Source organism: Ambystoma mexicanum, chromosome 9 (assembly GCF_040938575.1).
Source record: "Ambystoma mexicanum isolate Mex_15411 chromosome 9, UKY_AmexF1_1, whole genome shotgun sequence".
NCBI lineage: Eukaryota > Metazoa > Chordata > Amphibia > Caudata > Ambystomatidae > Ambystoma > Ambystoma mexicanum.
This window is the reverse complement of record NC_090931.1, coordinates 917,291,872-917,306,268: the sequence shown is the minus strand read 5'-3', so window position 1 is coordinate 917,306,268 and position 14,397 is coordinate 917,291,872. Positions and strand designations below refer to the sequence as shown.

Sequence of the window (14,397 nt, the reverse complement as noted above, 5' to 3'; positions counted from 1 at the left end):
CCTGACCAATTCATCAGTAATGCATTCCCTTTGGAACCTTTCTGGGGAAACCTGGACGCATAATCTGGGCATTGTGCGTTCTCCAGAGTTGCGAAGAGTTCCATTTCTGGGAACCCCCAGTTTGAGAACATGTTGTCTAGCCCGTGGTGTTTAGTTGCCACTCGTGCTCCAAGGGTAGCATTGCACTTCTGCTCAACACGTCTGCCAGAGAATTGAGTTCCCCTGGAACATGTTGTGCCACCAGAAACATATTGTGATTAGTGCCCACAGCCAGATGTTCTGGGCTAGTTTGGATAGCCCTGGAGAGTGTCCCCCCCCTGTTTGTTTATATAAAACATGGCTGTGGTATGGCCTGTTAGGACAAAGACTGTTTTGGGTGCTAACTGAGTTTTGAAGGCTTGAAGTGCTTTGAGGACTGCTAGCAGTTCTAGAAGGTTGATATGCTGCCTGGTTGTGTTTTGGTCCACACCCTGTGCAGTGTGATGGAGGAAGTGAGCTTCCCACACTGTCATTGATGCATCGGTTGAAAGAGTGGCCTCGAATGTTGGTGTATTGAAAGGCTTTTCCCTTTAACAGATTGTTTCTGGTCCACCACTGTAGAGATTGAACCAGAGGTTGTGAAACCACCACTGGATCGCCCCACAATCCACTTGTCTGCAACCACTGTTTTGCTAACCACTCTTGCTTTGGACGCATGCACAGTCTGGCGTGCGGCACTAGGTAGATGCAGGAAGCCATCATTCCTAGCAAGCGCATTGCCTTTCGTACCATCACCTGACGACCGTTTACATACTAAGGTGCGTGAAACAACATGTTTCGGACCCTCTCTTCGGATGGCAAGACTAATCTTTTGTTTGTCTTAATTAGGGCCCCCCAGAAACCGTTTTACCTGACTGGGCACTAGACTGCACTTCTTTTAATTTATGGAGAAGCCCAATTGGAACAACAGATTGATTGATTGTTGGGTGTTCGAGGCACCTCTGGGGTGTGTGCCCGGTAATCCGCCAGTCATCGATGTAAGAGTACACAGGAATGGACCGACTTTGCAAGTGGTCGACTACCACTGCTAGGACCTTGGTGAATACCCTGGGCAATGATGCAATGCTGAATGGTAGCACCTTGATTTGATAGTGCTTGTCTCCCAATTTGAATCTTGGGTATTTTTTGTGCGCTCACAACATTGAAATATGAAAGTATGAATCTTTCATGCCCAATAAAAGTGTGTTATGCAACCCCCGACCGGGATGCATGGGAGGGAATGTGAATCGCCCTGTCATTTGGTGGCAGGGGTTGTTTCGGCTCTAGAGGCTGCAACCCTGCCTCACCCCTTTCCACGGTGAAACCCTGTCTGCTAGTATTGGTAAGAGGTCGATTGGTATTGGGGGCTGTAGGAGATACCAGATGTTCCTGAACCTGATTGGTTTGATCTGTTGAAGTCTTGTGCTCGAAATGTTCAGCGCATATTAAATACTCCTCTTTGTACAAAAGACTTGTTTGAAATCTGGCCCAGTGTTTTTGATGGTTTCATGTTCTTTCTTGGTAGTCTGTAGCTGTTCATCCACAGCTTTACCAAAACGGACTGCCTCTTCGATAGGCATATTAATGAGGGCTCCCTGTGTTTCTGGCTTAAAGCCTGAGTCTTTGAGCCAGGAATGTCGTTTGAGGAGTGTTCCCTTGACGATACCTCTTCCTGATGTGTCAGCAGAGTCTAGGACATTAAGAATATTTTGTGACAGTTGCTTCCCCGCTCTGTCCACTTTGAGCAAGTGTGAGCGTATAGGTTCCAGTACGGAGTCCAAGAATTTGATGACCTCATCCCACTGGGTGCTGTTATAGCTGTTGAGCAGTGTAGTGTTAGCTATCCTGGTCATAAATGTGCCAGAGTTAGTAATACGCTTGCCCAGTGTGTAGAGCCATTTACATTCCTTATTCGGGGGCGCCTCAGAGATGGAGAGTGGAACACCAGCTCTCTTCCTGGTGGTAGTGACTACCAGAGAATCTGGCTTCACGTGTCTTCTGATATAAAGAGTATCGGATGGCGAAGGTTTAACTATCTTTTCCACTCTTGGGTTTAGTGCACATAAAATTGACAAATGCTGATACCTTATTTATAGTTTCCTCAAACATTCTCGAGTCTCTATCCTAGTTCTCAGAGTTTCCACCAGTGGAGCAGGTTTAGGAGTCTCTATGGGGCTCTCCCTACAACGTTATTTCTGTAGGGATGAAGAAACCAGAGAACCAGCTTCTTCATAGGTCATTAGAGGTATCGGGGGTCTGTTTCTTATCAACATGATTTTTTAGGTGTTTTTCCGATGACAGATGATTTTTTTTCGCAGGGTGTCTCTGCGAATCAGGGTGATCCGTCAAAAGGGGTTTACGCACGCACATTGCCCTAGTACCTTCTTGAACGCCTTGTGGTAAGCACGGTTGTGAAACCACAGCAGGCTTTGTCGGCAATGGATCGGTAGGACGAGGGACTCCTACAACCGACATGCAGACTTCCTTTAATGGTTCCACAGAGGAACGGCCCTGGGTATGTGCTTTGGTATAGGCGTGCGTGCACCATCATCGCCAGAGGCCTTCCTCATAGCAGCGTGCTGCGACTGCCTTTTCGAGTCTGGGGACAGGGGCGTGGGAAACAGGGGGTTCCTCAGTTATCTCTTCGAGCTTCGAATCGGAGCCTCGGCTGCCTCAGCCTTCATGACCTGATTCAAAGATTCCTTCTGTGGTATCCGACTCTGCCATCATAGTGTGTGGTGCCCACCGCTTTGTTCAGCGCTCCTTGGCAGGCAGTGCTTACCCACTCTATGTGTGTCTTTCCCAAGGAAACTTCTGATGGCACTTAGGGCAAACTTTTAATGAGTATGTTCCACAGTGAAATTAAATCTGAAGCAAGAGGCAGCAAGAAAAAGGCAGTAGAGACTGGGAATGGGGGAAGGAATTCTCTAGATAGAAAGGATCAGTGCCCCCGCTCTCCCTACTGATAGGCCAAAGTCAGGTGCAGGCAGAAAGCCGTTGTTGGAATGAACACCTGTCTTGGTCTCTGAAAATCAGGCGTTGAGATGGTTCCGAAGGTCAGCTGTCGAGAAGGTGCCTCGATCGGTAACCTGCAAGTTAAATTAAGAGGTATTAACGCCAATGTAGCTTCTCTACAGGACTCCACGATACCTACTATCCACGATGGTGGAATAAAATAATCGGAGGGACCTTGACGTGTGAGGTATCATGGTTACAGGGTACATCACACTAGGGGATAGCATTACAGACACGCCCGGCCAAAGTCCCTTTTTCGAACTTCGAAAAAGTTAATGTGCAATACTCTGCAGCTTCCACTAAATGTCAGCCTATGCAAAGCATGCAATTCTAAGCAGATCCACAAGCCTCAGAAACGTTGTTACACTTGTTTGGTGCAAGTTGACATTTTTGATTTCCCGGTCGCCTCATTAATTATGAACATTTAGACCTTAACCAAGTTGCCCTTTTTTTGGCATCAGTACTCGTCTGCCTCTTTCACCGAGGAGTGACCAATTATTGGACCTCAAATGTTGGATAATTCAGCTTTATGCACTTTTATGAAGAATCATGAACATCATACTTCTGCAGTTTTGAAGTTTCTATGTCAATGCAATTTGTTTTTCTTAACTGTTCAGGACACCCTCAAAATGGCAGCCTCCTCTATTGCAAAGCTTGACTACTTGGTACTTGTGGTCTTTATATATGTGATTTGGGCTTCAGACTAAAAACTGATGGGTCTCCCTTTCAAAAATAAAGCAGTCCAAATACATTTTGATGCCTCCCCTTTTCTTCAGGCTCTTTTGAACACTTCAAGCAGTTTACAATTTAGATAGTTTGCCTCTTCTGACTCATATGCCTTCAGAATCCATCCTTGTCTAGAGTATTTTAGGATTTCTATATAAATCAGCAGATTTTTCTCCATACTTTTTCATCTTCCGAGGCAGAGTTTTTTATCTGCAGCCTGGACGTCGGAGGTCTTCAAAGTATTATCCAGAAATTACAAAGTGTATCCAAGGCCCTTTATTTCACTCACTGTGCATTGAGCCTCTGTACTTTTAGACCCTTACTCCCAACATCCGCTCCTTCATTTCATCAGCACTTTAGCATCATCAAATTTGCACTATTTCACAATAGTCACATAGCAAACCATTTTAAAGCACAATCATAAATACATTAAACACATTAAAACATTTCATTGTAATGGATAATGCCCTCTCACAGATCCCTCATCCTAGATATATTCCTGCAGGTTTAGTTAATCACAGAAAGGTTTCACCAGCATGGCGTGATCGCCGATTCCAAGTTTGGGATCACTCAACACGTGCAACCCTGGAGGCTGGACGTGATGTCAAGGTCCATGCATATAGCTTGCACTGCATGCTGTGGCCTCGGGTCCATGAAGTGTTTAGAAAAAAGTAACACACTGGTCTGACACAGACATCTGCTGCTTACAGTGCATGAAAGGCTTGATTCCCCCAAAGCTTTCAATGCAGACAATATCACAGATTTGGTAGAAAACAAAGTAGCAAAGTTCCAGGAGCACAGTCTGTGGTGCACATAAAAAAGGAATATCGGTTTCTAAGCACTTGTTGCTTCATATGCATACCAGCTATGTCTTATCTAGCAGCAGATGCCCACATGAAGCCATTACAGAACAGGCGATGAAGGCGCAAGTAGTCTCTTTTGCCAGTTTAAAGATTTCAGGGTCCGGTTTGTACTTAAGCTAGTTCAACAATGCAGCATTGTACCAGCTTGCGCTCCTCCGTAACATGAAACAGCCCAGAGCTTCAGAATAGCCCTCCAAGCACTGTGCATCACCCACCTAAATGGTGGCAACAACCTTGGCTCCTCTCTGAAAGCCATCTAACACACCTCATCACAGAACTAAGAAAAGTCAACCACATCACCTGCATCCTCAAGGAGATGCACTTGTTACCGCTCTTCAAGCACACATCACATTCAAGACCGCCTGCACTATCTACTAAAAAAACACCACTCTACATGGCTGAGAAACTCAACATCTCCAGAGGTGAGCACACCGCCAGAACTCTCAACGATGCAGGCAGAGAGAAAAAACAGGTAACAGGGTCTTTCCCACTATGAGCTGTGTTTCTGGAACAAGCTACCAAGCTACCACCGACTGACCCTTTCCATACTGCATTTCAATTAAGACCTGAAAAAACCATCAGTCCAAACGCTGATCGCTCCACTCAACCCTTATTGTACCCATCAGAAATAACAATACTAAAGGTAAGGCTCACATTTACAGTATCATAGCACAATACTTTCAAGTAAGAGATAGAACACATTTTTCCACAGTTTTCATTTAAATGTATGGTTAATACACATCAAACTAACAGTCACCACCAGCCACCCAAACAAAGATCATGCAATTCGTTCATGCAACAATATTCTTCACTGCAGTATTTTCAAAGAGCAGACATATGTGGCAAGGTTTCATAAGAAAAAAAATACTTAAATGTAACACTACAGACTTTTTTATTTAAACTTACTGTCTGGCTATCAGGAAATTCCATCCGTATCAATTTGTGAGCACACTCTTCAAAATCTAAACTGGAGGTGATAAAACAAAGAAAAACATGCATTTACTGCTCAGGTATACTCTAAAGGTATCTTAATATGGTTTCACTAGCCTCTTTGTATTGTAAAATAAAGTGCCTATTTAATGCAGTAATAGACATGTTTAAAATGCACATTCAGACAGCTAATCATCAACGTTTTGGAAACACCTAATTCAGAGTAACACATTTATTACCAAACATGTATGTCTTAAGGTTTGGTTAGAATGAAATCTGAAAAAGAATTAAAACACTACATGGTGGTCAGTGAATGGCAGAAAAGCCAACTTCTGCAAAAAATCTGAAAAGGGAACACTGAGGTAACACTCAAGTAAAACAAATCTAAAAGAAAAGCGGGCGATCTGAACAGGAACAATTATTTGCTAAAGTCACCAACTTTTTCGGAAGACAAAAGGGTTTTTCCTCAAATTATTGTGAAGCACTAGGCCTGTTAGCAAAGAAGGGGAAGGGTGCTTCGTTCTCAAGGTTCCTTATGCAGCCCAGAAACAGAGGAAAAACAGACAATCAGAAACATTATATCACCTTCAATAAATTGTTTAATTTCCAACAAGCAAAGCACACTGGGTGCACAGTAGGTCTTACGTTAAATCTAAAGTGATTTTGAAGCATTTGTAGTATCATCTAAATGCAGATAATAATCCAAGCCAGAGGCCTAAGCAATTTACAGAGGTCTCATAATAGCTTTTAGTAAACCCAGAAGGTACTCTCAGATGCCTTACACAGAATATAGGGCATTCTCCAAAACCCCATGCAGCTTGAACCGCCACAACTCAGATAAAGCCCAACTATCCAAGAGAACAAGTTTTCAAATGTCTAGAAGAATGCCATCAGTAACTCCATGTTATAGGACGGATGGAGTGACTCCAGATAGGGCTGATTACCAGCTCAGCCTCTTAACCAATACCATTTTAAGATCATCTCTCTTTACCGGAAATTGGACTCTGCGCCAGAACCACATTTTGTGATTACCTCTTAACACAATCTGGAAATCAAAGTGCTTGTTTCTTTCATGGTTGCATCTAGCACTGCTGGTTCACCATGCACAGAGATTACCTTTCATTTCCATTTAGGTTACAATTGTGGTGTGCCCTTTATAACAACGGATTCTGAATACCCACATCACATTTGAGGAGTGCTTTCACTCATAGTGTAAACTGGTGAACTCCTTCCCCAAGCCTGACCAATAAAATGTTTCTACTTCTAAAGATCTAAATAAGCTCTTAGCATCTGACCGAACCTGAATGCAAACATGAAAATGCTGACATTATTCCAAGCAGAGCAATGTGTTCTGTTAATGTGCTCAATTCAGCCTGTTCAGTGTTTCCACTTACCTGTATATCCGAATGTTGTAAATTCGTTATTAGTGAACAGAAATAGCTGACCCGGCACGCAGTTTACTTCATATATCTTGCAGAGTGCGTGGTACCTTTCCCATAAGGTCAACTGTTAAGTGTTGGGTCGAAGGGCATTGCTCAAAGAAGCAGTCAACGCTGTCTGCACTGTGAGTCTTTCGAAAAATGTGTTCCCTTCAATATGATTAGCAATTGTTTTAGTGGAGTTGAGTAATAAAGTACATAGCCGCGTGGTGGCCAAACAGAAAAAGACTGCTGGTACTTTTAAATTAAAGGAAAACTGCATGTAGGTGACTGCCAACGTTAGCACTTACATGCTGTTGGGTACCTTACATGCAATTTTCATCATTTGCAAGGAGGTCTGTAATAATTGTGAAGATTAAAACAAAGCATTTACGCTTCAGTTTTAGGCTTTTTCGCAAAAAATAAATGCTGGCTGCAAATTATACTTTGCATACAGGATTTATTAATGGATTGCTAGGATATCCGGCTTCTTTCTAGCAGATGCAAATGCAAGGTGGTTTCTGTAGGAATCCATTGCTTTTACTCCTGCAAGAAAATCTCATTCAAGTGTAAAACCTGGTTCTCTTACAAGGAGGAGGAGGAAAGCAAAGCAGGGAAGGGAAGAAAAATCAGCTGGGGCACAAAATGCAAGCATAAAAGCAATACGCCTTGATTTTATGCTTTCATTTTGCACTACGCTGTTTGAAAATGACCCTCTAGGTGTTCAAACAGTGTGAGACTAGTACTGAAGCAGCCCATGGGGAAAATAAGATTGTGGAGCAGGGACAGGTTATTGTGGAGAATACCTGTGAACGATTTAAAAAATAAATTAATAATCACTTGGTGATCGAGCAACATGGATCTCAGAAGACCAATACCATTACATCGTAAAGTGTCATTACCATTTCAATCATACAGCACCAAGCTTCCATCTGTATACATAAAGAGCAAGTAAGGGAGATTCTATACTCAGCAGACTTTGCTAGATATGGATGAAAATCTTGCCAAATATCCTTAGGCCTGCATCTGCTAGACACCATTGAAACATATAACTCCTCATTGTTATTAGCCATATCACATTGTTCAGCCAATGTATCAATTTCCGAGGCTCCTTCCAAGTCCATTGCATCAGGACGGCCCTTTTGGCAAGAAGTAGACACAAGTTGAGAAACCTCTGCTGTACTATAATAATTTTGCCCGTGTAACCCAACAGGCAGTCTTTCAACATACGTTGCAGTTGTCGGCCCAGTATTCCCCCAGCACCTGGAAAAAATCCACCCAATATTCATACAGTCTGGGGCAATGCCAGAACATGTGTATCAAATAAGCATTCTGACTGCAGCATCTGGGGTATTCTTTGGAGATGTCAGGTCAAAACATGTTGAGTATGGCTGGAATGAAGTATAGCCTGTTGAGGACTTGGAATTGTATAAGATGATATTTCAAGTTAATGGGCACTTTTCGTCGAACAGCAGATATCCTTCTATTACAGGTCTGTAAATTCAACATGAAAGGGCCCTTTTCTGGTATCTATGGACTTTGCCAGCGTATAAAGTGTGGATATGCTCTTCCTACATGTTGTACTCACAGAATGTCAGGCATGCATGGGAGGAAGGTTCTGCCGGTGACACCATCCACCGTTCAGCGATAGCTCCCCAAAGTTAAAAATAATTCAGTAGGTGAAGTGAGGTATCCCCAATATGTGCCTTGATGTCATCCCAGGCAATAAACTGCTCATCTATATATAAATCCCCCAATGTGAGAATGTCGGCCCTGCGCCAGACTACCTCAACAGTCCTATTCATGATGAGCACCACTGTCGGTATCCCCCAAAGGGAATGAGTTTGTCATACGGAGCAGGTATCCCCAATCTTTTATTTAACCTATCCCATGACGACTGGGTTGTGGCCATTGGGTCTAAGGGATGTTTGTGTCGATATTCATTGTAAGCAAGCAGCAACAGACGGGATGAGGAGCGCACCTGTAATTGTTTGAACCTAGCATGTGGAGCCACCGACTGCCCGTCAGCCCAATAAGTTGCATAGTGTATCTGTGCCATCAAATAATACAACTCAAAAACCGGGGCAGTCGGTCCCCCAACCTCATAAGAGAAGGCCAGATGCTCCCACTGCATCCGAACCTGTCCACCAGCCCAGAGAAAGGTGGAGCACACACCAATAAGCTCAGTTAAAAAAATGCACGGCCAGGCCACAAGGGAATATTATTGAACAAATAAAGAAGTTTGAGTAAAATCATCTTTAAAAAAAAATAAAAAATGTAAATAATTTTTATTAATAATGTCCAAATATTATAAACCAAGTTAACATTTTGTGTGATTACATAGTTCAATACACAGCAATTAGTTAAAAATTAATGATAACAAATAAAACAGGAAGTAACATTCAATTCAAGGTAAATATTGAATTCATAATACATTTTAGTTGAAGTTCCCGTAATCGTCAACACAGGGGAAAACATAAAACAAACAAACAATGTACAGGAGGAGAGGATAAGGGAGGAAGGGGAAGAGTTATGAATTCTAAGTAATTTATACATTACAATTCAAATATTGTAAAAATCTATTCCATTTCTTATTGAAATTATCTAAAGAATCATTCATTGATGCATGACAACGTTCTATTCTATGTGTTGAACAAATTGAGTTCCACCATAAATTATAAGAAAGGTTGGAAGCATTTTTTCAATTACTAGATATATTATGAAAAGCAATCATAAAAAACAGGTTACACAGATGAGTATAGTCAGATTGACTAATAATAGGATTGACTAATGTACCAATCATTCAATTAGTTAATGTTAAGGGATCTGAAAATGAAAAAAATGATTTGTAACTGTTTCCAAACTTTAGACCAGAATGAATTAACCAAATTGCAATAAAACATGTGTGTAAAATCAGCATTTGTGCAATTACAAGACCAGCATCTATTGGATGTGCCAACTAACTTTTAACAATACGTTGGGAGGTCAGAAAGGCCTTATGTAAAATAAAGAAAAAAGTTTGAGTGAGGTTGGCCGCAGAAGATGTGGAATGACATAACTTCCATAATTTAATCCTCAAATCTGAAGAAAGCTGAAAGTCCCAATCGTTTTCCCCAATTCCTAATGATAGTAAAATTGAGTGATCATTAAGGATCCAGTCAAATTTAGCTGCTCTGAATGAGGTATTATTCAACAAGAAATTTAGGATAGGAGATGGGATTTTCTGTTTGTAGGAGGGAAGGAATTTTTTAATTTATTTGATTAAGGAAGTATGAAAAGGGAGATCAGATGTGCGGACATTATATTTTGTACAGATATTTGCAAAAGGAATTACATTTAATACCTGAGGTATACCATCTATGGATCGTTGTAATATTAGAGTTAGAAGAGTTTTGTTTACTAAAGCATAGGAAAGTATCATTAAGTTTACTTTTATTGAAATAGTTATCTGGTAGTTTATTCCATATACTTTTGAAGAAATTAAGTGAAGGGAAGAAAGTAATATTGGGCCACGAAGATGTTATAAGAAAATGTGAAATAATGTTGGCCTCAATTACACACCAAAGAGGGGTGTTATATGGGAATGATTCATGTAAAAAATAATATTGAGTTGTTTCAGAGCGAAAGCTTTATAGTAAAGTAGGAATTTTGAAAATTTACCTGCGCCTAAGGATTTAGAGAACTTCAATTTGTAAAAGGCAATACGGAGTGTCTTATTGTTCCAAGAGAAGTTTAAGAGTATAGAGTCAAGTTTAAAAAAAAAAAAAAGAGGAATGAATTGTGATAGGAATCATGGAAAGTGAGTACAAAACAATGGGAGCAATCATCATCTTAATTGTGTCTAAACGACCAGGATAGAAATAAAGGTGACAATTCTTCAGTTAGGTCATTCTTTTTCTTTATAATATTGTTAGTATTTAGGTTAATGGTGGAGGAAATATCTTTGTTAACCAAAATACCAAGATATTTGATTTGCGATGATTGCCAGGATAAACCAAATAGAGGAGTATTGGCTTTGTTACACAAGTAAGTAAGGGGCATAATCTCTGATTTTTCGAAGCTTAATTTATATCCTGAAACTGTGGAATAATTTTTAATAGTAGAAATTAAGTGTGGTATACAAGAAGCAGGATCAGAAAGATAAATAAGGATGTCGTCTGCATAAGCCGAGAGCTTAGCCACAATATTATTCAGAAGAATGCCTTGGATATTAGGGTTGACTCAAATGTTGTGAAGTAAGGGTTCTAAAGCTAGGTTGAAAATAGAGGACAAAGGGGACAGCCTTGACGAGTGCCCCTTTCTATTTCAAATGGGGAAGAAAGAGTTATTTATTAGAATACAAGAAGTGGTTGTATGATATACTGTTTTGATAACATTTATAATAGGCGTGCATGCCTGGGGCCGATTGTTCAGTGCAACAGCAGAACAGCACCCCTATTACAAGTGGCTCCCCTTGTGAGGGTTCCCCGGGCTGGAGCCTACACACGACATGGCCCTGGCACGGCACTGGGGCACAATGTGCTACCAGGCACTAACAGACTTCTATCCCGATGGGCGGTTCATAAACCCACAGACATGGAGGCCGGGCCATTCCAGGTCGGCGCTAGAATTTCTGCAATACTATAGGCTCTGTGCTGCCTTCCGCACCGCATGGCCCGATTTCCCCCAACAAGCCCCCTGACTCTCCAGGGATTGCATACATCGCTAATTCGGGGGGCGCATGGGTGTTGTTTTTCATTATACAAGATGTTACTGACAAGCACCCCGACTCGACCCTCCAGGGCACGCAGTGAGTGGGCAGATGAACTGGGCCTTGAGGTTTCTGAACACTTATGGGGGAAAATGTGCTCGCACACGAATAGAGTCTCCCACAATTTACGCTACCGGGCCATGCAATATACATTGTTGAATAGGCTGTACTACACCCCTCTCAGGATCTCTAAATTTGCCTGCACCGTCTCGCACCCCTGCCCCCCGCTGTAAGGTGGAGAATGCAGACCATCTGCATATGTTCTGGACATGCCATAAACTGGGGGAATTCTGGGAGAGAATCCTAGGGACATTATCTGAGATCATTGACACTGTTATTGACCCTGACCCGCAGGGTGTCCTGTTTGGGAAGTGGAAAGCCGATGATGTCAAGTGTATGGCCAAATTTCTAAATATAAGTTGCATAGTGGCCAAGAAATGCGTACTTCAAAGCTGGAAGAGTCCCACTCCCCCTACATTTCAGAAGTGGTTAAATTTGCTTACTTGGTCTCGAAATTGCGAAGAAGAGTATCTTTATATGCTTCCTACTCACTCACGCCCCAAGAACATATGGGCTGCCTTCAACAGCTACCTTAAGAGCCCAGAGGAGAGCACATCTGAGAGTGGCTCCTCCCTGGTCTCACAATGAAGTGCTTATATGTTGTGGTGCATCATGATTTTTTGCTCCCCCAACTTTTATAATGTTGCTCTTGCAGTTACTGTATTACTTCATGTGCACACTGAATGTATTATTTGCTCTGATGTGTGTGTTTGCTGTATGCCTCTGCCTACAAAAATCTTTTTTGTTTTTTTTTGTTTTATAAAATAGGGAGGAAGGCCATGCCAAACAAGAGATTGGAACAAGTATGTCCAAGAAACCCGATCAAACGCTTTTTCAGCATCTAGGGTAATGAGGGCCGAAGGTGAACTAGAATGTTGGGTATGAGCTAGAATATCAAATAATCTCGAATTAGTTGATGCATTTCGTCCTTTAATGAATCCTGATTGATCACTATGAATGAGGTTTGGAAGAAAAGATTCTAAGCGTTTGGTGAGAATCTTGGCATAAATCTTCGAATCTGAATTAATCAGAGAAATGGGGCGATAATGCTTAACATATGAAGGGTCTTTATCCGGTTTGGGAAATAGAACAACGAGGGCTTCACTACTCGAACCTGGGCTTTGTCCTATACTAATATAGTGGGAGAATAATTCTAAAGGTTTAGGGGCAAAAGAATTGATAAAAGTTTTGTAAAAATCAACGGGGAAACCATCTGGTCCAGGGGCTTTATTAGGTTTTAGATCGTTAATGGCTTGCTTGATTTCAGTAATAGTAATGGGTGAACTAAGAGAGGAAGTATCGATCAGGTTTTAAAAAATAATAATGATGGTTTAAAAAAAAATGTAATGTTATCAGGATTAATGAAAGAATCATCTGAGCATAGTTTAGAATAAAAGTGAATAAAGGCATCATTAATGTCTTTAGGGTTAGATAATCTAGTACCACTGGAAGATGTAATATGAGTAATAATCGATTTTTCTTTCTTTTTCTTGACATATGAAGCTAGCATTTTGCCAGCTTTATTAGAATTATTGTATATTTTAGTATTTTATCTAAGGACAGAGTTGGCAGCTTTGTCCGTATGAGTTTTATTGAAATCAATGCGCTCCTTAGTGAGAATTTTTTATGTATTTGGATCTGGATTAGCATAATATGATTTTTCAAGGCTTTGTATTGACCTTCAAGAAGAATTGTGAGCGTGTTCTGCCTGCTTTTTTTTGGGCAACACATTGTATGAGAAAAGCCCTGCAAGGAGACTTTAAAAGCATCCCAATTATTGTCAATCGAGGTATGTTGTGGATGATTATTAAAAAAAGAATTCAATGATAAATTGTTTTTTTTCTATAAAGGTTTGGTCTTTTAGCAAAAAGGTATTGAATTTCCATCTTGGTGAGAGTTTGTTAGAGGGGGACCATTCAAGTATCGAGGAAACAATAGCGTGATCCGATATAGTTATTGGATCCATCGCAGAATTTAAAATAGAAGGAGCGAGCGATGAGTTAAAGATATAGTCCAGTCTTGAAAGGGAATGAGGAGGTGGGGAGTAGAAAGAAAAATCATTTGAGGATGACGGAAACGGCAAGTGTATAATAAATGTAGGTTTTGTATCAAATTTAGGAAGGAGTTACGAGATTTTAATTTGATTTCCGGTCTAAAGCAAAAACAATTTGGTTCATATCTCCACAGAAGAAAAGAGTATCATAGGGTTTTAGCGATAGTTTAGAGAGTAAAAGATCAGAAAGAAAGGTTTGAGGCATTCGGGCCATAAACATTAATAATGGTCGCTGGGAGATTATTAATAACACATTCAATTAAAATCCGTCTAACTTCTGGATCTTTTGCTATATTGATTGGAGTAAAATTCAGATGTTTTTTAATTAGTACAAATACGTCAGCTTTTTTATCTACAGCATTAGCAAATAAAGTATGGCCAGTCCATGTCGCTTTGATTTTAAGATTTTCAGCATCAGAACAAATGGGTTTCTTGCATACAAATAATATCCGATTTCCGTTTATAAAGTAAAGAAATAATTTTGCTTCGTTTAATAGGATGTCCCAATCCCTTAACATTACAAGTATTAATTTTAATCAACATATGGAGTTAATACATTGATAA

The 14,397-nt window shown here is 40.8% G+C and overlaps 1 protein-coding gene across 2 annotated transcripts in view; it reads right to left on the bottom strand.

Annotated features, from left to right (window-relative positions):
- Positions 1-14,397, bottom strand: part of CWC22 (CWC22 spliceosome associated protein homolog) — a 743,793-nt gene that overhangs the window by 154,653 nt on the left and 574,743 nt on the right. For both annotated transcript variants that reach the window (XM_069616085.1, XM_069616086.1), the window contains one exon: positions 5,529-5,589. In XM_069616085.1, the coding sequence (XP_069472186.1) occupies positions 5,529-5,589 (61 nt within the window). The remainder of the gene's footprint in view (positions 1-5,528; positions 5,590-14,397) is intronic.